Source organism: Odontomachus brunneus, unplaced genomic scaffold (assembly GCF_010583005.1).
Source record: "Odontomachus brunneus isolate Ranch 3 - 2012 unplaced genomic scaffold, Obru_v1 Obru_scaffold_080, whole genome shotgun sequence".
Classification (NCBI taxonomy): Eukaryota; Metazoa; Arthropoda; class Insecta; order Hymenoptera; family Formicidae; genus Odontomachus; species Odontomachus brunneus.
In genome coordinates, this window is record NW_022639530.1 from 498,752 (window position 1) to 525,455 (window position 26,704).

The window sequence follows — 26,704 nt, forward strand, 5'->3', positions numbered from 1 at the left end:
ATATATATATATATATATATATATATATATATATATATATATATATATATATAAATGGCGTAAATATTTGATAAATAATTTGTTAAAATTAAATAAATGGCAAGTTTATTATTTATATAAGTATATACGCATACGTCAATAAAATACTGTGTAAATTTCATCTACACGCGTTTATTATCGCGTTGAAAACGCCGCGGGACAAAATCCCAATTAGGCGGACACTTTTCGAGAGGGTATAAGTTTCATGCTGCTAGCATCGCCGCCACTTAAAGGCTATTTCTCAAAGTTACCCGACACTAAAGTCGACGTATTATCATCGATTAATCAACGGCTCAGCGAAAACAAAGGGAAAAGAAGCGGCGGTCGACTTTTTCCCTGGCCCGCAAACTTTATTCATTCGAAGTTCACTCGCTAGTCGCGGAAGTTCAGCCGATTACTGAAACGCGGATACATCTCGCTTTTATGCAGCGGGGCGCAAAAGTATATTAGCGAAGTTAAACTCGATCCCGACGACGGGCCGGAAGCAAAAGAGCACAAGGAATGTTTAAGAAGTTCTCCCTTAACATTCGTCCACTGCAGAGGCGTGACAGCAAGATACTTTGGAAACCGAGTGAGTCGCTCGCGAATGAGTAAAATTTACCTATCAGCGCCTTGTCTCAGATTAACTAATTAATGATAGACGCCAATTTAGATTCCTGTTGTCTTGCTATAAATTCATTATTCTTACATAACCTTTCTTCCCTCCATATCACACAGGAATTAATTCAGAACTGATTGCGTACATATATATAAGATATCCAATAATTTGCTAGGGAGCCATGGTCTGCCAGTAGGTCAAACTGAACACAAAAGTCTTCTATCACTTCGCAGACAACCACGTAAAATTCTGAATTATTAATTATAAAAGACTGACGAGTGATCGCTCGTCACCCAGTATATGAACTGTAATAGCGACACTTGCTTGTGTGTGTGTCGTGAGCTTGTAGATTGTAGACTGAACTGAACGAAAAAAGTCCTCTATCATTTTACAGATAACACTAAATAATTACAAAATTATTTACAGAAAAGACTGGTGAAAGATTGTGCAAGATCGTCCATCAATCTTCTTTAATTATTAACTCAAAACATGTTACTTGCAAAATGATAGAAAACTTTTTCCCTCAATTTGACTACCCAAGTAGGAATCGTATACGTTTCACCAGTACGGAAAAATGGCCCGATACTGGGTCGATACCAAAAAGCGGATGTCCGGTTTTAGTACTGGCTCAATACTGGACCTAATATAAAAAAGCTGTATTATTGGTACTGGCTCCGTACTAAAGTTAGATACTGGATAATCATACCATACATATACTGGGGCGTTACCAAAAAGTGTTTGTCATTTTCGGTACTGGCCCAGTATTAAAAAAGCTGTATTATTGGTACTGGCCCTGTTCGTAGAATCAGTACTGGATACCCAAGTAAGAATAGTATACAATCTGCCAATAGAGCTCAGTATCGTGTCGGTACCGAAAAACGAGCGATACCAATGTCCTTTATGGGAAAACGGAGGTCACTAACGCTAAACCTAGATAGTTCAGTGGTAAGAACGTTTGCCTGACAAATGGAAGACTCGAGTTCAATTCCAGCCATCGCCCCGAAGATTTCTTCCTTATACGACTATTAAAAATAAACATGTATAAGTACGAACGAGAGCAAAAGCCCGGCCATGGTCTAATCTTTCTTTCCGTACTATATAGTTATGATATGAACAATTGTACAAATAATAAAAATTACTAGGAATCGATACTGGTCCAGTATATAGGTACTTCCCCAGTGCTAGGAACTAATACTTTTTTTATACTGGTAGAGTACTGATTTTCGGTATTGTGACAGTACTGTTTTCCGATACTGGCCCTTTTCTATCATCCCAGTATCACACCAATACTAAACCCGTACTGGCATCTGGTATTATGCCAGTAACGTTTAGCATAAATTAGTACTGGATCACTTTGATGCCAGTAGTAAATTCCTACTTGGATACATTTACAAGCACATTTCGCCATCATGTACCGCATAACGTACGCGATCACTCTTTTCTTATTAAACCCGAGTCGAAATTTTGATTCTATTTTCGATCTTAATGTTCCATTTAACATTATATTTTGATACTCTACAGTCAATATCAATCTCTTCTTTTGATTCTATTTAACCAGCTTTGGGACATCCTCTTTAGAATCTACAAGTGGCATTTTGTGCGTTTTCTGCCAATTAGAGACGCTAAGTAGGATTTCACTTTTCATGTGTATTACGGATATACTAATCAATATTCAATATACAAATATATAAATATATATAAATGTACTGTAAATATAGAAATATATATAAATGTACTGTAAATATAGAAATACACACAAGAATACGCAGAATATACAGATATTAGAGAGTTCAGGTCCAAAGTAAGACTAAAATTTCGACTCGTGATAAAAATTTTACGCAACTGTAAATTGGTAAAATGGTAGAGGAACTTTTTGACCCAATCTACACCTGCACACCGCGACTTCGTAGCGAACTGTCGGACACCCTTTATATTCAAAACTTTCACGAAACTGTTGCCGCCCGCACAATGCAGCGATAAAATGACGAGGGCAGACAAGAGGATAGCGCGGGAAGATTGTAAGTCTCGAATTTACAAGGCTCTGTTTACAGAATGCACGCGCGCGGAACGGATATGCTGCGCGCAACTTTTACGGCAGTTTCGAGTAACGAATGACGCGTGCCGCTTTTCGCCGAGATTTTACGAGCGACCGCGACTTAGTTCGCACCGGTGCGAAGTTCAGAATACAGGCTATCTATAATCCGACAAACGGCCGCGCTCGTAAATCTCACGAGTGTATCTCCGCTCATTTATAGTTAACTCGTTCGAAAAGAGCGAGATTAGTGGAAAAAAAAGAGCCAGAGAGAGAGAAAGAGAGAGACATAGAGATTCTCCGTGTTAATGGAGTTGCCACGAGCGAGTACCCCACGTGTGAAAGACTCCTCGCGAAGGGAAACTTCCGGAAATGTCCGCTTGTCTACAACACGTGTGCAAAACGTTCGTTGCGAAACGCGAGGTGACTCAATTAAAGCAAGTTCCCCGAACTGCGAGAGAATCACGAGAGCAAAGACTGCGTAGACAGAAGGCAGAGGTGTAGTTAGACGTCTCTGCTTTACTTTCACAATTAACCCTCGGACGCGCAAAGCACTTTCCCGCAATGTTAAATGATACATTCGCCGTGGCTAGGTTGGATTCGCAAGGAACGTCCGAGGTTGATTTTAATTTAACAACGGCGGATGTTAACCGGATAATGGATCAGCTTTCCCGGCCATAACCGTCGTAGCCGATTGTACCGGTATCGGCAGCGGCGCAGCACAATTGCTATGATTGATTAACCGTCGCTAATCGATTTCGATGATGTTAATTGAACAATGGTGAATCTTAACTGATTGATTAATCAGGTTTAACAATTTCACGGCAAAATAAATTGCGCGAATCCATGTGATCTCAACGGTTTGCGAAGTCATACAAACCGCGAAATAATGATCGCTCAAATTAATGTTAGTTATTGGTTGTAACATATATTTGTATTATTACGCTTTACGTTGCATTTCCTAGTCGTGTTTATACGAGATAATGATAATGGTTTTAAATTATGATAATCATACGCCACATTTCAAACTGTAAAATCAAACAGCGAATTATAATTGCTCCACGTAGTGGAAATAGCTCATCTTGCCTGCTTGACAAGCAAATACAGCATACAATTTTCCTAAATTTGATTGCACAAATTAAAGTAACCGTATATTATGCTGAATTCCTAATAAATTGATGAGCAATCGAATTTTTGTTTAATATGAATTGAATGAAGAAACTAGATTGTACAAATTAGCCAAAATATCTCATTCTGCACAACAATTCAAATTTTGGAAAAAATGTTTTTTGTGCGTTTTTCTACAAAAATGATTTCCGAATAAAAACGATGCTAAGAAGTTAGAGTGTCTATGCTATTCTTCGTCTACTCTGCCGAGTCATACTTTATAACATAATCGTATTCACGATCCGATAAATGATAATTATCACAATCTGAAATTTCCTGCGTCGCTTTTATTTCTGAGGAAATAATTAATCTTTAAAGTAAATTCAAGCATTTTTTATAACTTTGCATTTCTCTTTAGCCTGAGATTTAATATAATAAAGATTTCCAAGTAAAAATTTAAATCCTACCTTATAAGCCTGTAAATATCGTTAAACTTAGGTCAGTGAAGAATCTCGAAATATAGTGTTTATTTATATAGACTATATTGTGCTATTAATGCTACAAATCTAATCTTATTGCTATTTTCTTCATGGAGACTTTATCTGCTGAGAGTCGCTTATCCAAGTCGAAATTTGGATTCTACATTGACGCTGCAAATTCTATTGAATTTCAAGAGTCAATGAAGAATCTTCAGAAATACAAACTATTTAAGTTTACCTTGATGGCACACAGGTTATTTACTGCCGTTTTCTTCATGTTAAGGAAACTGAAAGAAATATTACTTAAAAAATTATTTAATATTCGACAATTTTTCTTTTTATTTTTAACTATTTTAACTAAATTTATATTTTTATTAAATTATACTATTTTTATCTTTAATTAATTTAACTAATTAATTGTTTAATATTCACGTGATTATCTTAATAAAATTTTACTCTTAGACTGCAGGCCACTCATAATCAGAGAAAAATTTGATGATAACAACTATATATGAATTTTGTACATATACTCTATATTATAATGTACATATATAGAGTATAGAATAAATTACATAAATTATATATAAATAGTTATAAACTATATACATTAATTATTTCTACTGTACACATTATTATATATATAAATCATATACGTAAACCATATACGTTATGTTATTAATACTCACCAAAGAATATTAATTATTCTTTAAATTTTTTCTCTCGGTGTAGATGAGAGGATATCAAATTATTTAATGTGTGGATAAATATGGATTGATATATGGGTAAAAAAAATAACTCTTAATCTCTCATCTCTTCCTAATATTTCTATTCATTTTTTCTTCCTTTATTCTTTTTTTATATTTTTGCTATTTTCCTTTTTTTTATAGAAGTTTAGATGAGATTTGTAGCTCTTAAAAGAGCTGAAATGGAGCTAAAAAGGCAAAAATAACAGTTGCATGTCCAATAATGCTGTTTATCAATAGCGATTCGACTTTAGTTACAATACAATAATAAAGATTAAACAGAAGCAAAAAGAGGCTTTGGCTGATATACAAGATCGGACTCTTAACTAGAAAAGTATTATTAGACGTAAAATCCAACACTTGTAAGATTTACATTATATTCGAAGGCCATTATTCATAGTTGTGAATTATTTTAAATCTTTGTTTAAGTGCTCGATATTATAGATTTGTATTCCTGTATTACTATTCGGCTGTCTGGATCAATATTTTTTTGTATGAAATAGTGTAATAAATATAAGTACAGTTCGGCGAATGATTCATGAAGCTGTTATTACTTGTTAAATAATGGCACACTAGGAATACAGGTCTAAATTTCGACTTAGATATTTCTATATTCTCGATAAACTAATCAAACGTCTGTTAAGAACGGAAATTTCTTATATAATAACTTATTTGACGTACCTTGAAATTATATGATGTATCGCTGTTAGTGTCCTGACGTTCTGCGCCCTCCATCTTTCTCCAGCTTCTCGACTCAGCATTCTGACTGCTCTGTCGTAACACTTACACTTGACACTAACACTTGCTTAGACACGATTCGATCGAAAATACACGTGTTAAATAACGCGATGCCGACGAGAGACTAATTAAGTATCTTAAAATACCGACGAAATAGTTTAATCATCAAGAAAGAGTGATAGATAACGCACTGATACACATAGTCCGTGGTATACGTGTCGGTTGTCAGCTCGGAACTGAATGGAAACATCCGAAAAAGTCCGTGAGACACAAAAGCAAATTTGACTTGAAGGTCCCGGATGTTTTGATTGTGTAGAGATAAACGATAGATAACGTACCGACACACACATAGCCCATAGTATGTGTGCCGTTTGTCGGATCAAATTGTATGGAAATATTTGGAAAAATTCGCGATAAATCACAAATATAAATATAATCGCCTTAAAGATCTCGAATGTTTTGATTGTATGATCGGCGCCATTAACAGGTAACGACTATTATGACTATATGTTGATGGGATGGGATAAGTTTACATTGCTCGCTAATTGTTCTAGTATTCTCGCGCGTCACATACTTTCTTTGTAACGAAGCGTTACATTTTCAGCAAAATATTATAAACCGGGGAAAATGTCGAGAAACAAAAAGTGTCTAAAGAAACCGAGGCGATCTATAAAAATAGACAAAGTGAAACAAAAATTTTTCTATTTCTCTAACAGAGAATAGAGAACGTTAATATTTAATTACCTATGTTAATAACTAATATAGTAAGTATGTAGTTCTCGTAACCATTCAGTTTTAATTGCAATAACTACAAAATAGTTCCTTGAACTATATACATTAATTCTACGTTTGCTTAAAAAACGTAAAATCGATTTGATGACACTCATACAGATATCATATAGTTTATATAATAACTATAACCTATATAATAACTATATTACATGTACATGTAACACTAATAGATACAATATCGCGAATTATTAAATCGATTTTATAATAATCATATAAATGTAAATTATATTATATGTCTATATATATACATAAAAGATTACATACTGTATTCGAGTAAATAGTACTTGTGTTTCAAGTATTTTATAATTCCATATATCCGTAAATCTATTATAAGCTCATTATTAAGTTTATTTATCAAATTTATTTAAAATACAAATATTTTTAATCTCAGTAGGTTTAGCATTTCAATCAAAAACTTTAAAATAAAGAAGAATTATTTTATTTTCACTTACTAAACAGACTCAAACTAACTTTTCTTCAGTAAATTTTACAATATTTTCTCTTTCGTAACGAGCATTAATTATTTTTTTTTGAGTACATCATAATGAGTTTTTCTCAAATTTTTGTAATAAGTACATCTTGAAACTATTATCAAGAAAATACTCTTTGTTAAAGATAATTTTCCATTCCGAAGATAACTTATCCAAGTGGAAATGTAACTAACTGGTCTGAATGAAAAGCTAGTACAGGGTACATTAAATTTTCTAGCTCATTACTAATGCATTATTGGTTGATTAATCACTGAAATATATAATTGGGTTTGTGGTCTAGCCGTTGTCTAGCCATTATATATCAAATATAATGCAGTAGATGGCGCTGTTTATTCTAAAATACATAGTCTAGCTACTATATTACCACTAGTATTAAAAAAAACTAACCAAAAAGCAAACCAATATTGAGGTTACGTTAATAAATTAAAAAATCTCATAAAAACAAATTGAGCGTTACATCATTGGCTAGAAATTACTTATGATTTTTCATCTCCTAATTATAATTTCATTTGTTTACTCGTCAGCTGACTTATTTATCTAGCCACTAGGAGAAGTGAGCGTTACATTGTTGGTTAGCAGTGATATTAGACACAAATTTATTATCCCGTGGCACCGACTAGGCACCGACGAAATTCAATTTATACTAGATTAAAAGAAGGAAAGCAAATCGAGTAATTGTTTTTCTTAGCAGCAAAGCGATATTTTTCTCTGTGTTACTAAAATTGGTTTTAGGTAAAGGTACCAGGTAAAAATAATTTGTGGCTTGCACCCCGACGTATCTCTTCTTTCGCGTCTGCAATAGGTCATTGATCGTCGAAAGAACAACGTGGCTTGATGTGGCCGATAATCGATAAGAATCGTGTCGGAACACTCGTATTTCGCGAGCAGATCGGTCATAAACTGCGCGTTATTATTAGAAAGCTTGTACAATGCCTCTGTCTGTAATCTATCGGTCGTCGGATTCGCAAATAAGCGGATCGCCTTAAGGTAGAACAGTTACCGTATCCGTTGTTCGCGTCTTCGAATCGACGGGCACCAGCGAAACGTAACGACTCATTACAAACGATATATATGAACGGGCGCATCGAAAATACGTAGTAAGTAGGTTAACCGGATGGCCGCAATTTTGGTCGGTGTATTATTAGAAAAGCCTCCGGCGGGACGCCTCCGTCTATAAATCTCGGCTAATTTCAACGGATACATGCGGCAAAGTAGCATTCGGAGCGCAATCACTCACTTCGCAGGCGGTTTCTGGATTTCCATTAGACGTAGGATTCTTGCCGTCGACACGAAAGCGGCTTTACCGAGCGTCACGATATCTGATTTTCGCGAAAACCGTTTCGTCGGATTTCGAAATAACAAGCAAGCAGCGCGACAGTCTCGCGGTACCACTCACGTCTATTTATCTAACTTTGATATGTCAATCTTAATTGACAGAGAATTACACTTATGTCTAGCTTCAGCTTTAATATCAAAGTCAACTTATTTTTTTTTTCTTGGTTTACCTCCGTTGTGCGACGTACGGCCTATTCTTATGTGAATTCTGTTCGTCTTCTCTGTACGATATATATAGATTCGTTTATATTTGATATATCGCTTTGGCCTTTTGACGTTGCAGCCATGTTTCGTATTATTATCAACAAATTCAACCCACTGTGCAACGGCACAGAAACGTCATTTTCGTGTGACAAAATCGCGGTATCTCGTGTTACGTGCTACAAAACGACGACATCTGTTAAAAACGATGGCAGTTCCAGAGAACGTGTCGAACCCAAAATAACGTAACCCCCCGACTAAATTAATGGTTTTATTTATATTTATGGATATATGCACATTACGATCGAAATCACGAATGTCTGCGTTATATCAAGTTTCGATTCTATTACATTATGTATGTGTCTTATAGTAACCCAAGTAGAAATCGTATACATTTCGCCAATAAGGAAAAATGGCCCGATACTGGGTCGATACCGAAAAGCGGATGTCCGGTTTTGGTACTGACTCCGTACTAAGATTAAGTACTGGATAGTCATACCGTACGTATACTGGGGTGTTACTGAAAAGTGTTTGTCGTTTTCGGTACTGATCCAGTATTTAAAAAGCTGTATTATTGGCTGTATTATTTATTGGCCCTGTTCGTAGAATCAGTACTGGATACCTAAATAAGAATCGTATATCTGTCAATAAAGGATATTGGCCAGTATTGTGCCGGTACCGAAAAACGGACGATACCAATGTCCTTTATGGGAAAACGGAAGAGGTTACTAACGCAAACCTAGTTTAGTGGTAAGAACGCTTGCCTGACAAGTGAAACACTCGAGTTCGATTCTAATCGTCGCCCCGAAGATTTTTTCCTCATTTGACTATTAAAAATAGACCTGTATAGGTACGAGAATAGCAGCCCGGCCATGGTCTAATCTTTCTTTTCATACTATATAGTTGTGATATTAACAATTGTGCAAATAATAAAAATTACTAGGAATCGATACTGGCCCAGTACTGGGAATAGGTAACTTCCCCAGGGCTAGGAATCAATACTTTTTTTACAGTACTGATTTTCGGTATTGTGACATTACTGTTTTCCTATATTGGCCCTTTTCTATCATCTCAATATCACACCAATAGTAAACCCGTATTGGTATCTGGTACTATGCCAGTAACGTTTACCATAAATCGGTACTGGGTCACTTTTATGCCAGTAGTAAATTCCTACTTGGAAAATTCAAATATTTATTTTATGTTAATATTGTTTAACTCTTCGTGTACAATGTTTGGTTTGTGAGACTCGAACAAATTTGGGTCGCCCACCAACTTTCGTAAAAAGTCCGGGGAAATCTCAACGCAGATCTGTAGTTATATATATAACTGAGGTTTTTTCTATATTTCTGGGAGAAAACCTGTCCAAAAATCGATTTCCAACAAATTATAATTCAAAGTTGCTCTGGTCTGACAAATCCAAATATTGTATTGTATATTCCAAGAAATTATTGTGTATACGCGAAAAGTTAACTTACTTTTCTACATATAACAATACATACATACATATATACAACATCATACATATTTAAAATTCCTTAGAAAGAAAGAAGAGCCGAAGTGGCCAAAGCAACTCCACAGAATAAAGATCCTAAAATTTGCAAGTTCTAGAACAATATGGGAGATAGGACGCATCTACGCTATGATTATAATTGTCTACGATCATTTATGGCAGAAACACGATCCTGTTAGTGCCATGGCGGAGCGGGAAAACCGAGATTACCGGCTCTCTCGCAACAGGGTACTGGTTAAGTGTCGTCTCAAGGCTCGAATCGCGAGAAATTAGCTGGATCGGTGTATGAGCACTTAACACGATTGATTCCCTTGAATACGGCAATTCGCGTAAAGGCCTTTACCCCCTTTCGCAGCCGCGCCCTCATTCCTTCCCCGTCCTTGGCGCGATCACTCAAAGACTGTATACGGAGACTTTGTGTGTGTGTATGTATGGATAGATATCTATATATACGCTGTATATATGTATATATCTATTTGTCGTGTCTTCTCCATTCGAAACGTTCTCGCGAAGATCACACGAGCGGGTAATCACAATAGCATGTACATTCGATCAGGCCGTGTTAATTGGACGTAGTTATGCGAGATACAGCCAAACCGCTTTACGAATGCAGCCATTTCCAGACGATACACATGCAATTAGCTATATAGTGCGCAACTTGAGATCCAAAAAGTCCCAATCAATCCTTTGAGGAAATTACACTTCATTAGTCACTTGTTCCGTTGAGTAACCCCAATTCGTAGAAACGCGTTTGAAATTATAATTTTACTTATATTTTGCACTATCCATTCGCATTTAGTGACAACATATTGAATAATGCTCCTATTTATTTTTACACATATTTTTATTGCGTAAAAGCATTTGTAACTCTGTATAACCAATACGATGTAAACTTTGCAGAAAAATGTCAGTATTCTGTCGATAAAGTTTCCAGCATCCCCTTAAGAAACATTATCGAATCACTACCATTTTTACTTTATTTATATATTTGTGGGATATACACTCTATTATTTAATTTATAGTCATTCTGTTGAGATTGTCCCTCATTAATACATCAGCATGTATAATATTCCAATATATATAATATTCTTTCTATGTATAAAACGGATTTTTCATTGCTAGCTTTCATTCTGACAAATAGAATGGAGAAAACATCCTTGCATTTTGCAATCATGATAACACAAAAAGTGCATACAGAGATCCATGTAAAAAATGGGCGCAGATGCTCAGCAAAAGTGCTTTTAGCGAGCGTTTGATCCGACTAATGTTTCAATCGGACGAGCTTACAATAATCGCACTACATATAAATACAGTTGGCACGGTGAACTCGTACGCGTTTCGAATGTTTTCCACGTGCGTGTTATTGGTTTTGTGATTGCTTTAGCGCAAGTAGCAGGCGGCGCGTTGGGTAAGTGGGACGTGTGTACGGTGGTTTCATCAGTGTGTAACGCGAATCGAATAAACTATCGAATTCGAGCGTATTAATTAATTTTCATATTTGATGCCAGTGTCGGCACTGCATGGCAATTGTCAGAAATTACATATTTTTCCGTCTCGCTAATCGGCGAATTGTAATTACATTTTCAGGAAAGCCGGATGGGCGACGACCGTGCCGTTTCCATCTAGACGTACCGTGTGTCCCGATAATCTACATTAAATACGCAAATTAATTGTTTCATCCGAATTTAATCATTTACTTAATTAATATCGCGCACTGCGGCCGCGTGGGGCGACTCAAAACTCACGGATTGGATTAAAGCAGCGTCACAATGCAGTTTCGTCCAAACGACATTGTGCGATGTCGGGAGGGAGGAATTGTTCGAAGATAAAGATTTCAAAACTAACACGCACGCACGCACACAAAGTAGTCGAAAACGCAGCTTTTAAAAACCTGAAAGATGCGCCCTTAAAGTAATTGTAGCCCCATTTTCAGTGGTGCATCAACGGGTCACTCATTGATCTACCTCTCTTTATTAAACAAAATTACGTACATTTATTTTACTATTATTAATTTGAAACAAAATTAAGATAAATAAATACAATATTACAAGGAAACTATTATTTTCTAAAATTAATATAAAAAAGAGAGAGCCTGTAGGAGCTAAACACAAATAATGTAGCGCTTTAAACAATCAAATTTATCTATATTTACATAAGTCGTGTCAAATGTTTGTATGCTAATATTATATCGATTCAATTGCACTGATGTAATATTAACATACAAATATTTGATACCAATTTATGTAAATATAGGTAAATATAATTGTTTAAAAGCGCAACCTCTATCATTTATGCTTGGCTCCTATAAGCTCCCTTCTTTATACTGATTTTAATTCAGACGTTTTCTTGTTCCTTTATTATTCTTTACTTTTCTGACGGGTGCTTTATTCATGCAACACTTTATCTAATAGAAATGTACAGATAATAGATATGTATTTAGATATGTGTATAGATACGTGTATTTTTCAATCATTACTATAAATTATAAACTTTGCATTATTACATCTTGAAAACAAAGTGATCAATAATTCTGAAACTTGTGTATAATTGTCTATATATTAATCTGCAATAATAGTTTCTCAAAATCTTACATGCTTACATAGTTTAGTAGATATCAAAAAAAGGAATTAAAAATGGCACGCTAGCCACAAACAACACGTAGGAAAAACGTCGACTTTAGTTATAAATGTCACAACTCTCGAATGGTCAGTCTTTCTCTAATTGTACGAGTTAAGTAATATCTCACTTGTGTACGTAATATAAGTTTCATCAAATTTTCGCGAAATTTATTATGACACAACTCTCTTCCAATAGCACTTATTCGCGAGGCAATCAGCGACGCCGAAATTATCGCCATTTTTCTTAGTCCAGCTTCCAGCGTGCTCCGGCAGTTCAGAGAGCGCGACACGCATATCCCGGACACCTGGGTGAATGCGTGCACACGCACCCACGATCGACCAGTCGTGCACGCGCTCACCCACACACTCCAGGCTCTTTAGCATCGCCGGTCGATAAAGGTCGCCCTCTCCCTCGCACGCACGCATATATACATATTGCTGCACGCACCGCACCGTACTGCACCGCACCGCACCGCACCGCACCGCACCTGCGTTCCTCGTACTCTCGTACACGTGCTTGCACACACGTGCATACGTACACACAAATACGCACGCGCGCTCGCATCAGCCTGGGGATAAGTACGGCAAGGTGCGAGTGCGGCCTGCGGCAGCCCTATCCACAAATTGGCGGCCGATCGAGCCACTAATTACTCGGACCGGGCGTGTTTTAAAAGCCCGACGGTTACGATCGATTTACGGGAATGGGTGAGGCGGAAAGAAAACCGGCCAGTGCGGGCTCCTCTGGCAATCCCGTGCGGATCAGCGCCGAATGGTCCATTCGTCTAATAGGCTGTTTCAGCACGATGGTCACGCGTACGATTCGGAACGCACTAATTGATCGATAGTATATCAGCCGTACTATATCGATCGTCGCTCGGACACCTGGCGAATGGCATGATATGCCAAGATATAGGACAAACGTGGAACGTTTCATTGATTTTAATACAGTCAAGACGAGCAAATACATCGGTTTTAATCGGTTATTTGGAGTCGGACTTTTCCGGAATATTTGAGCTTCACAAATATTTCTGCTACGTGACCCGGATTGACATAAGTAAAGTCTTCGTGGAGGGACGGATTCTGCGGTTCGTCCCGAGTTGATTTCACAGAATTGGCTCCGGAAGGACTGCACGTGCGCCATACTCTTTATTGCATTTTGGTTTCGTCCGTGTTAGATAATTACATTTAAATGTGGCTTATTTACTTGCGCGTTCCTTATCTATTAGAGATGTTGGAAGGTAATCCCGTAACATTTAGACTTGCAGGGACGTAACGGAGTTAACAGTCGCTGAAATAGTTGCATGTTTCTTCTCTAAAAGTACTCAACATATTTTCAAGATAAATAGACAAAGATTCTGTTGATAATAATTCTATACTAATTATTATACATACAAAAAATTTATTATTTTATCCTTAGCGAAATTTTCTTATATATGGCCTCAAGAAAATTTTCCTAAAACTACCTAAAAAACAAAATATTCTAATACCTCAAAAAGATCCTAAATTTAAAATAGTTGTGTCATGATACTAGTTTTGCGAGAATTTCATGGAACTTGTACGACGTACATAGTGAAATATTACCAAACTATTTGTGCAATTAGAAAAAGATTGACTACTCGAGAGTTGCAAGGTGCTATTTCCTGCAATCCTATATTCTAAGCGAAAACTTCTACGGAAGTGTATATTCCTCTTCTAATGCAGAAAAATAATGTTGTGCTTAGAATATTTTCCTTTTGGTTTTATAAGAATCCTCTTGAGGATATACAAGAGGATTCTGCTAAGGATGAGATTATATCTTTTTGGATGTGCTATAACAGCCGTGTTCTCTTTAAGCTCTTGTTCTCTTTAAATCTCTTGGAGTGAAATTTCACTCAGAATGTAGAGCAAGCATAGAGTCACTTAGATTCGAGTGATTTTTTACTCATACAGAATGAATTCTGCACTCTGAATCGTCAAGTGGATATTTTCACTCAAAACTGAATATCTAATGTGTTCCATCGTCATAGGGATATACTTACAGTAATCGAATCATTCGCTTATATCAAAATCCATTCTGAAGAAGTCAGAATCCATTCTGAACTTGAGGTGAAACATTCACTCTTGCGATTTCGAGTGGCAGTATTTTCACTATTACTTCTAGTGAAAATATTGCCACTTTTCACTCGTTTTCAGTGAAATTCTACCTGAACAAATTTAGTGAACTGGCTCAGTTGTTCAGTTGGTCCCTGTTATTCATTGAATATCAACAGAACGTTTTCTCACTTGGCCTTGAATATGTTAAGTACTTTCAGGAGATGATATGTAACTATTTCGACGATCCACAACTCTGCCGCATTCCAGCGAGTTTAATGTTACGGGATTATCCCGCAACATTTCTAGTAGGTAAAGACGAGGTTTTGCGGACGCGCAAGTAGATAAGCCACCGTACGCGGTTAGACCGGGACGCGGAGAGGTTTCGGAACGGTAAGAAGAGTTTAGGTAGTAACAGTCATTGGCCCATCGCAATTTAATTTTCCGTTCAGCTCACACAGGGAGTTCCGGTCCGGAAAGGCGGTCGCAAACGAACGTGAAAACATGTACGTGCCGCAAAAGGAACGGTGCCTAATATATGCGCTAATGAGAGGTATATTTTCTCGTACGCGCGCGTGGCTCTCTGTCTCGCGTCCCACTCATTCTCACTGTCCTCCGCCTTCTTCTCTTTCTCCCTTCCTCCTTCACGCGCAACTGCAACGAGCATTTCCGGCAATGAGTCACAGTCGGATGCGTGTGAAATTACATCGCCATACCGCGCGCTAAATTGTCCCGTAATCTTGAAACTAACGTTTCAACGGTCAACAGCTTGCACCGCCAGCCAGCACTTAACGGCCGCGTTTAATAACTAACAGGACTCGGCCGAGTCACTCCCGTGAAAGTTTGCCTCTCTACTTTGTCGCCGAGGAACAAGGCGATTCTACACATTTTCGGAAACACGTACACGGTGTGGTACGTCAAGTGCTGGAATCATAGTCTGCTAAAAAAATTCTATGATTGTTGCTACGTTGTGTGTCCCTAACTCTTTTCCTCTTTTCTTCCTTTCCGAGCTATTGTTTTTACAGTTTTTTTTGCAGTCATTCATTGATATTTTTTAAAATAATATCTCAATAATTATCGTAGAATTTGTAAAATGATAGAGAACATTTTTATGAGTTCTTGGAAGCTCTTTGAAATACTTGTCAATAACGTGATGTCACACATCTAGAAAAATAATCTTATTTTAACCAGAAATCTTATATGAACGAAGAGGATTCTTTTAAAACCAAAAGATTAAAATATTCTAAATGCAATATTCTTAAAGTTAGAGGAATTTTTCTTTTAACTACAATATTAGTTTTGTCTTTAATAGAAATTTCTCCTAATATAAGGACATTCTGCTTCAAGTAAACATATTCTTCTTGATTCAAAAGGAAAGAAAGTTAGAATAATATCTAGTATAAATTACCGATTAATAGTTCAAAGAGAAATGCTCTTGTGATAAGAGCTTTCTTTTAGAATATGGGACTATAAGAAATACTCCATCACCTTGGAGTTCTTTTAGGTGGTTCTGGGGATATTAGAATATACTTTCCTTGTAGTTTTAGAAGAATCTCTTGAAGCCATATATAAGAAGATTTTCGCTAAGAAAAAGATTATGTTCTTTTGAGTGTATATTTGCCCTGTAATCATAATTTATAATAAATGCTAATATCAAGAGTCACAGAAGAATACATAAGTATCTCGCGAATCCTGACAAGACACCGGAAGTCAACGAGACGATGTCGTTAACGACCGTCATCGATTGAATTGTACCTATTATTTAGTCACGGGTCACAAAAAGAAATGGAAAGGCCTTTTATCGGCTATGTAAAAAATATATATAAATTAAATGAGAGAGAGAGAGAGAGAGAGGGGGTGAGAGAAAGGAAGGGAGGGAGGGAGAGAGAGAGGGGGAGAGAGAGAGAGAGAGAGAGAGAGACGAAGAAGGACGAGAAGATTAAATGATAATAATGTCAAAGATAACAGTATCTTTAATGTATCTTTAATGTAAACATAGGAAACAAAGCTAAAGAGATAAACTAAAGAGATAAACAAGTTTTTGTTTCAATGTAGCGCGGTAAGATAAAGGAAACGAACAAAAGATGTTATCTTTGGTTAACCAATAAAGTGCGATCTAAGCGATGTTTGGGGCTCTTCTGCTTCGGTTTCGCGATTAGTCAACATTATCGGCTTTAGTCAAGTTCAACGCTTTGTTTTTCATTCCAGTTTCGGATATCTTGCAACGTTCTTTAACATTCGCTTTAGATTTCTAATTCGGTTGGCCTACAAAACCAATTCACGTTACATAATTTAAGTTACAGTCAAAACTAGTATGATAATTATTATTAGGATCAATTCCGTTAAAGTTTTATTGCAACTTCTTCGTTAAGGGAATTTGTGTATATATATATATATGAACATTTATATATGTGTTTATTAATTTAAGTACTGATCAGTATTTTGACTAAAAATTCACTCCTCAAGCTATCATTTCTTTAGCTGTATCTTACAGTTATCGCCACGACGTGATGCGACGCGCCAAATTGAAACGCCTCGCTTTTACATTCGCCGATGCAATTAATTTTTCTCCAACGATGCATAAATCGAGCCGCGACTTCTATGAATAACGTCGGCAGCCGAACGCGGCGTGCACGCACGCTCGCTCGCTCGTTCGCTTTTGTCTCGCAAGATCAACGACGCTATCCGCGCGACCGAACATCCCGCGCCGCAACGAATTATCGCGGAAAACCAGCGCGTGTCGCGGGCGATAAATCGAAGGGGGCGTCGGTGCGCGTCATCGATCTTCGTCAGAACGACGCGGCGCGGCGCGACGCCCATGAAGCGCGCGATGCAACGAGTCTCTCCCCGCGAGGGCAAGGCGTGCCAGGAGTCGGCCAGGTTAACCAGAAAATTGCAAGGCACACACAAAACTCGGCTACACAATGGAATCTTAATTCCGCAAGAGCAGTGGAGCTGAATTCACTTCAAACCACCCCCGACCTTGCCCCGCGCCCACCTTCGTCATTTCCTCTCTGCAGCTCGCGCCCTCTCTCTCTCTCTCTCTCTCTCTCTCTGCCTCTCTCTTCCCCTCTCCCTTTCTTTCTCTCTCCCTCTTCGTTTCTCGTTGCGTCTTATTCTCTCTCTTTCGTAATTAGGAAGCAAACAGAGCGGCGGTCTTGCCAAGTTGGCGGAGTCGGAGATGAAACAGCAGTTTCCGTCCGCCCATCCTTCTTCCGCCTGCGCCGTAGACCCCACGAGAGAGTCACCCACCTTTCCTCCCCCGCCCCGCTACTTTCCGCTACCCCCGTACTCTAGCGTCCCTCTAGACCTACGACTCACCCTCACATTTCCCGGTGTGTCGACGGGCCACCTGACTCTCTTCTTCGACTCGGCACGGTTATGTGGAAAGAGCAGGCCGCAAAAGGCGGACAGTATAATTCACTGCCAAACGCAGGCCGCCGCGGCCGCGCACTATTTCGCCTTTTTTTTCTGTCTTTCCTTCTTTTTACGATATCCCTTCAGAAGAAAGGACCAAAGTGAGCAAGGGGAGGGGACGAGAAAGAAAGAGAAAAAGAGAGGCAGAGAGGGGACATCGGCGAATCCGACGCTCGAGATGGAGAGTAAGTCCGCTTTATGACCACCGTCGTTTCACGAGGGGAGGAGTACGGTCTTTGGGCTTTTTACGACGCAATTATCTCGTGCGAGTCGATTGTCCCAGCTTCCCAAACGTTCGAATGTTACCGTGACTCTCGAACCGAGGCGCATCAGTTAATCAGTCTGCAAACCGATCGCGCGGATTGATATGTTATCCTGCGCACATAATATCGTGTAGTGAGGGTGGCGCGCTCCTGAATAGAAACATGAGTTCCCATAGCTACTCGTTCGGGACTTGTCTTGCCGCTTTTAATGGTATAAGGCGAGACTTCGCAAAATATCAGGCAAAATACATGCGTGATATGCAGATTATTATGCCGAGAAAAAGGACCGAGCGGGCACGTTAAAATCGACGGTCGACCTGAATTCGTACGGTGGAATCGACGGAATAAAATGCATACCGATGCAAAAATACTGTCGCCGAATTTGTAGTAATAATCGTAATCGCAGAATCGACCGAATGTTTACTACATCAATTACTCCGTTTGTTCAATCAACCGTACGTCTGCCCGAGCGAATTTCATTTATCCAAAATAATTTCATTTTCAGCAAATGTTTCCCTCCGATGTTTTCGCAACTTCATGCATGACTTTTTTTGTATTAATTACAAAAACACGCGATGCATTTGAAAGAACGGATTCGCCGTCGCGCTGCGACCGTCGCTTCGCTAAAAAGGGGGAAAAAACAACGTCCATGCAAAACATAGACACACACACGCGCGCGCACACAACACACGTGATACCCAAGCGAAACGCATCGCTGCTGAAACACAATGGAAAGCTCGCGGCAACGCGAGGGTTAAACAGCGCGACATCGACGCGCGTGCGCGCGTCGTCCTGCGGGGGTTCGTCGTCGCGTACACATTCATCCTGATCCGGGGATACAGGAAGCTCGGTCGGCACTCTAATTCCATAGAGTATCCCCGGGGAGCGACGGCGGTGGCGGCGGCGGCAATGGCAGCGCGGCGGAGGAAAATGGATTGCCTGACTCCGGCGCAGCCTGCTCGTCCCTTATTCAAAATAATGCGCGCGAGGCGCAACTATCGCCCTGATACCGTCCCCGAGAAGCGCGAGGCTCACGCGGCGGGAAATTGCCCCGTTCCGACGTGGTCCCGGCTTCCGCCTCGGTCGGCCTCAGTAGTTTTTTGTTAATTAAAGCCGCCCGAGGAGAGGAGAGAATGAACGCCGCGCCCACTCTCGGACCGCCAGCGTGATAATTTCCGGCGCGACGCATACTGATGGCCCGTTAAAATCGATGCGGCCGCGCTCGCGATCCGTCGGAATTTATCTCGCGGCGAGGGAAGAAGTAAGGACGCGCGAGCGTGTTCGGGAGATAAATGGTAACAGGTGGTATCCGAGCGTACCGCGTAATAAGTTTTCACGCGGACTAAATGCGAACCTATACGCCCGGCTTTTACGGCTCGCCATTTTTCATTGCCGCTTTTCCTCTCCTTTACCGATCGCCGAAGTCTCGAAATAAAATGCGACGCGGATTACTTACTGCTTCCTCGCGCAAGCTCCCGTCCGCGTCTTCTTCTCTTTCTTTCTGCTCGGCCCTCTCCCTCGCCCTCCCCTTGAACCACACATGTTTCCTCCTTTTGCACCGCATTTCCTCCATACGTTTCCGCGTCTGGGGGTGTCCATGATAAAATTGGGTAATGATCGACCTCTCCGAGTGGAGAATTTCCCGAGAGGAAACCCTTCGTCATGGGCATGAAGTTATCTCTCGAACAATTTTAGATTAATAAGGAATACAGTTTTACATGACCGCACATGGCTCTTATCACTTAATACTTTGAGAAAACTGCGGTAAAAATGTCTAAATTTGAAGAAAAAATCTGTTTAAAACTTGGTCCTCACTTATTTCAGGTTGAAAGTTTTCCTACTACGTAATCTCCCTTATCGTCCTTGTGGCTTTCCAGAGATCATGGCAATCTTACTCGAGCGACAAAGCTCCTATCCCAATCCGAGACCCAGAAAAGTTAGTCCCCTCGAAAGGACTTTTTTAATTAAACTCAGAAATGAAGGTGTCGAGAAAACGAAATGCCACATTTAAAATTTCGCCAGGGCGAGACTCGACTCTCGTCGATTTTTTTTCGGTTCATAAAATCAAACTCCATAATCCAACCAAACACTAGTCTCATTCCTTTGTCTATTCCGTCAACTTTGATATTTTTTATTCTATTTTCTATTTTTCTCTATATTCTCTGTACTTTATTCCAATCTTCTATTGTATTATTCTATTGTATTGTATTTTATTTTATATCGTATTTACTAAAAGAGGAGAGTTTATTTAAATATATTTAAATTCTGTGAAAGAAATATTAAAAGGATTTGAACACTACCAGAATTAAACAAAATTTTTATTCTTACAATAAGCTTACATTCAAAAATACGGTGTAAAAAAAATACGCGCGAGAGATTGCAAATTCAAACGACGAAGAAATACACGATGCGTTCTATGTGACATTAGGATTACCAGATTCGAAAGTTTAGTTCCACATTAACTCTTTAAGTCATAGTGTACCATATATGATACACCTTTAGAGCAGTTTTTACGAATTTAAACTAATTTGTAAAAACTTCAAGACGGTAAATGTGGATTTATTATGAAGCTTAGATGTTCTAACAGAATCATCTGTAAAGAACATTAAATTTTGCAAATTTAATTATTCATAAACAAATTAATTTTAAAAAATGATATTTTTTTTAAAGGAATTTATTTGCCAAAAATATTGCAATATTAACCTATGGACAAAATGGTTTGTTTGATGACTTTTGAGCCGTAGATGATGATACAACCTAAAAACTTCCAAAATTCAAGATAGCGAACTCATATGAGCTAAAATACCAACAATTGGAATAAGTTATATTTTTTCTGTAAATAAGTGAAATTGAATTTGTGAATAGCTTGAGTTTAAAAAAAGTGATTTCGAATTCGTGATCATCGACGCCAAAAACCCTTGGATACCGATTTTCACAGAAATTGAGGAGATTTTAAAATTATCGTCGGCCATTTTGAATCCGCCATCTTGAATTTTCAAAAACTGACTTCAAATTTGTAATTAGATCCAAGAAAACTCCCAGATATCGATTGAACAAAGAAAGAGGTTGTGCAGAAAAATTCGTGACTTAAAGGGTTAATCTTGCAAATTCCATCAAACTTGAAGGATCAATGAAGAATCTTGAAGTATATTGTACAAGCTATTGCCCTACTTTGATGTTTACAAACAGTTATTGTTGTTTTCTTCATATTGAGTTTTAATAGAGAAGAACTTTCATTTCAAAATTATTTAATATTCGATTATATCTCACATTATATTTCACATCTATATTTAATTATTATTCTTGAGTTTAATCAACAATATATTTATTATACAACTTGTTCAGCTACAAATACAACATGTGAAATAAGCAAATATTAAATAATCAAATAAAGAAAATTGAATAAATAAAGAGGTGAAAGAGAAAAACAATATGTTTTTATTCTCACAAACATAATTCCTCTTCTTTTCATTTTTCTGATGTTTCCAACTTCTTGGTAAGCTAACAGTTCATGTGTTTATCTTTGTTATTCCTTCAAATTAAACAAAGATAGGCATTTTATTTAACTAAATGCCTTGATGAAGCATTCGAGAGGCACTGGCCTCCTTACTTTTGTACTTGCGTTAAAGTAAAAATTTATCTACATTGAAAACTAATGCGAAACCTTAAGCTAAATTCATAATGCAAAGAATCAGTTTTATGTTTTAAAGTGCCACTTCAAAGAAACGGAAAGGGGGGACTTTAATTTTGATATGTTTCAGAATTATTCCATTAATAAATTTCGAATGTTCATTTTTCTCGCAAAATTATACAAAAAAAGTAATATATAGAATTTGGAGTTACTTAGGATGTCTGAGTATTAATAATACGACTGTTCTTGATCACAAGGCATGCAAGTAGAACGTGTCAAACTAAACGGTTGTCTATCATTTTATAAACGATCTAATTAAATATAATTATTGACAATTATACATTAATATGGAACAATTTTTTTCAATTAATATTGAAAAAAATTGTTAAACTAGTGAATGCAATGCGATGAGACAAGTTTTTTTAAAATAATCTAAAGAAACATGTCTTATGTTTGTTAGCTATTTTTTAGCAACATGTTAGAGATGATTACCCAATTGGAATATGTTAAATCCAAGTAGACTATCGTGATAATAAAATATTAAGCAATTTTAAAAATTCCCCTTTTTAAAGGGACAATTCGACATGGAGAATAAGCATTATCCCACACAAAATAACCCTAATTATTCCTAACAATAGAGTAAGATAATAACCCGCATAAGTTCGACGGGATTTGTAATGTAAAACCAAAATTTCGACAAATTCACCGTACGAGTATCGGTGATCTCTCTTTCTGAATCTACTGCCATGCTCACGATCCTTATCAATTTGTCTTTGCAGAGGCTTACGTGAATCTGGGAGCCGCGCTGATTTCAGTCGGACGCGGCACCGAAGCGGCTGCGGTTTTGCGCGCTGGCGCATCCTTGGACGGCACCGGTCTGAAGGACAAAAGGGCTCACGAAGCGGCCAGGGTGCAGGCCCTCCTTCAATTAGGCGCGCTGTATGCCGATCAGGGTAGATTACAAAGAGCCCTGTCGGCGTACAGGGAAGCCCTGCACGCCCTGCCGGATCACTATCCACCTCAGGTTAGTACGCCGCTTCCTCTTCATTACGCCACTAAGGCGGAATAACTCGATGCGGGGAAGGAGAGGAGGGGCAGAGAACTATGAATACTTCGAGCGCGTTAACAATAAGTGCCTTCGAGGGCGCGTCTCCGTTTGGCTCCGAGCGATTTATGTAGTTTCTCTCGCCTTCTGTTTCCCTGCCCTCCTCCTCCTGCTTCTCCTCCTCCTGCTCATCGTGACCCTCTCGTTCTTCCCCTTCCCCTATATATCTATCTCTATCTCTATCTCTGTCTATCTGTACATATCTAGGAACACGATATAATGAGATATACGTCGATAAAGCGTGGCTATCGATCACGTCTCGATACGACCTTCGCGTCGCTAACATTTAGTTGCACCGGCAACTTCGTGCAACGTTCTAAATAGCGCTTGTCGAACGTTAGTAAGCGGAATTATGGGAATCCAAACGGCAATTTAACAGTTGTCCCGCCCGCAATGTTAACCGAGGCTCCCACCGAACGCGGCAAAGTTCTCATCATCCATCTCCACGTGTCTCCTTTGCGTTAATCTCGCCTCCTCTCCTTCCTTCCTTCTCGACGTGTCCGTCAACGAAAAACTGTTTCGCCTTCCGACAAGAAATATCGCCGTGCAAATTGTTCCTCGCTGCTCGGTAGACGCGCGACAGTTAACTGCAAAAACGATTGCCACGAATCGTTCCGCCTCTCGTCGATTGCACTCGTCGGTTAACAAACCGGGGGTACGCGGTAAACCACTCCGAGCGATACACACACCGGGCACAGCCGTAAGAAAGTAATCAACTCTGGGAAACAGATTTCTCATGTTTTCGTCGGCCGGCCCTTCGACTGCTAATTGCTTTCCAAGATTATTGCTGCCTCTGGCTAGCCCGTGGCTAGCAATTTTGCGTCCTCCACGCAATCATCACCCCCACATACCACCGCCAGCAAGGTGATACGTCCTTCGGCTTGCTCTTTCGCTTTGGATAGCAACAGGAGGAGATAAAATACTTTTATCTCGCTCTTTTTCTCTCCCGAGCGTAAACCCTACGAGACCACTTTGCTGGAATACCGTGGAATACATTTCCAGATCCAGCAAATTCAACTTTTTATTCTTATTCCGGTCGTGTTTTTCTTGGCACGCGGATTAGAAAAAAAAATTAACAAAAATTCGACGATACGGAAAACCGAACAATATCTGACGCGTCGCTTTGATTCACGAGAAAATAGAGGAGCGCAATCAAAGAAAGAGAGAGAGAGAGAGAGAGAGAGAGAGAGAGAGAGAGAGAGAGAGAGAGCATAGCTGGAAACAATGGCATCTCCGAAAGCATTGATATTTCCGAATCACCGGGTACATAGGCGATGTCATGCTCCCGGTAACTATCCCAGCTCCGTTTCCGTTCTGCTTTTCCCTTGAAAAATCAGGAAAAACGCCCCGCGCGATCCACTCGCTCCCTTTCTCTCACTTTCTCCTTCTTTTTCCCCTCTCTCTTTCCCTCTTTCTCTCTTTCTCTCTTCGCCATCCCCGATGCAACCCCGGCCAGCCGTGTTGCAGCGGGCGTACAGGGCGAACTTCCCGCGAGTTTCTCTCTCGTAAGGTCGCTTTACCTCCGTCGTCCGACTTCCCTCTCGCTGCCTGCGCGCCTCTCCGTCGCCTTTTTCTTTCTTTTCCGTTTTCACAATCCACGTCCAACTTTTTGGACGTGGCGCAGGCGAAGCGACAACATCGGATCGCGCAACGACCGGCTCCTCTCGCGCCCGGTTTCGACGCTGAAGAGAGAAGTTTGCATTTTTACGAGACACTCCGTACCCTCCGGCGTCCCGTCGGTCGGAACCGACCGACCCCCCTCCTCCTCCTTCACCCCGTTCTTCTCCTCCTTTTCTCGTCCCGCCCGGCTTTATGTGCTACGAACGGCGTGACCGCGTTTTGTTCGGCGCATCGTCGTGGAATTCCTGCGCGACAATTTATTCGAAAACTATTTTTCGCCCTTCCTTGGTTCTCGCGCCGCTCCGGGTACACACACGCGCTGCTGCGCGCGCGAATGCATGTGCATGCGCGAAAGTATGAAACACGCGCGCATACACACAACACGGAGGAGGAGACGCTGCAGGTGCGCGCCGAGAAACTGCGAGAAACTCTCGGACATACGATTTTTCCGACCATCCGCGCACCATGATCCACCCGCTACCTCGTTACGCGTCGTGACAAAACTGTCTACGTGTCTTTGCTCTCAGCACAGCACGAATGCGGAACTTTATTTTTAACGTTAACCATCAGCGCATAACCTACTTAGCATCGCGAACTAAATAATGTTGTTCCGCGACACGCGCGCGCGGCGAAAGCGAAAGGAACAAATGATTTTGCGAGTGAGTGTCAAAGCGAGCTATTATTCCAGTCGCACGGTGCATTTAACGAGCAATAATTAACATTTAGATTGCGCATTGGATTATTCGCCCTGTAATGACTCCGTGTTAATAAGTGCATTCATATTTTGAAACAATCTCTTCTTCCAGTGGATTTCCCGATATTTTCCGAGACTCTCCACTGTTATCGCTGAGCGATTTATTGCCGTATAATATAATGACGTGAAATTATAACGTGCTCCCGACACCGCGGCGTTACCTACCGGCCGATTTGACGACCGAAAGCAACGTTCGTCGATCGCGACTGACGTAACAGTCGCAACGTCAAAGCGCAAATTCTATGCGTGTGTCAAACGCAAAGCGCGCGTAGAGTTGTGCCGACGCGCACAGCGACGAATTATGCGCGCAACGCTCCGCGGAAATTTGGGAGGAAAGGCATTAACCGCGCGATTAAAACGCATTCAAGCCGAGCGACGTATATCTCGGTAACGCGCGTAACGCCGCGACACATTGCTAAATAATGCGCCTTGGAAAGTACTTGCGCGTGCGCGCGCATGAAAGAGAGAAAGAGAAAGAGAGAGAGAGAGAGAGAGAGAGAGAGAGAGAGAGAACGGCAGAGAGAAAGAGAGAGATTCTGCGCTCTTGGAAGGTTTCCCCTTAAGGTTTCCCATTCACAAATTTACAAATGCAAGAAATAAAGAGAAAAAAGAATGTTACAACATAATATAAAAAGGTAGAAAAATATAAGTACGAAAAATAAAGAGTCAAGTAGTCAGACAAACCCCTAGCGTAAAGACATTCGTATAACTTGGTTTTAAAAGCGTTAAAGGATTCAAAGTTACGTAAGGCAGTAGGCGTGCGATCCATAGACATTCCATAAACAAAAGTTACAATGAAGATTTTAATTCAGCAATACGAAACAGTGTGCACATATAATGTGCAGCTCTAGTCATCTTAAAAATTTATGCACTCTAGGTCTCATATATAGGTCTCATACAGTACATTAGGCATCTGACGTTTGAGAATATCAAAAAGCAAGCAGTAAACAAAATATCGTCTGCGTTGATCCTATCTCAGTCATTGTAATTATTGTATGTACGGAATTATATGATCTCGTCCAGTCTAACGTTGAAAATGAATCTGCTGCATCTATTTATGGATCTCTGTAAACGTAGGTTTTGTTCTTCCGTTATGAGAAAGAGAGAAAGAGAGAGAGAGAGAGAGAGAGAGAGAGAGAGAGAGAGAGAGAGAGAGAG

At 39.4% G+C, this 26,704-nt stretch overlaps 1 protein-coding gene across 3 annotated transcripts in view; it reads left to right on the forward strand.

The window, feature by feature from the left end:
• Positions 1-26,704, forward strand: part of LOC116847572 (protein O-mannosyl-transferase TMTC2) — a 412,543-nt gene that overhangs the window by 345,612 nt on the left and 40,227 nt on the right. For all 3 annotated transcript variants that reach the window (XM_032822683.1, XM_032822685.1, XM_032822684.1), the window contains exon 7: positions 22,847-23,091. In XM_032822683.1, coding sequence (XP_032678574.1) covers positions 22,847-23,091 — 245 coding nt within the window. The remainder of the gene's footprint in view (positions 1-22,846; positions 23,092-26,704) is intronic.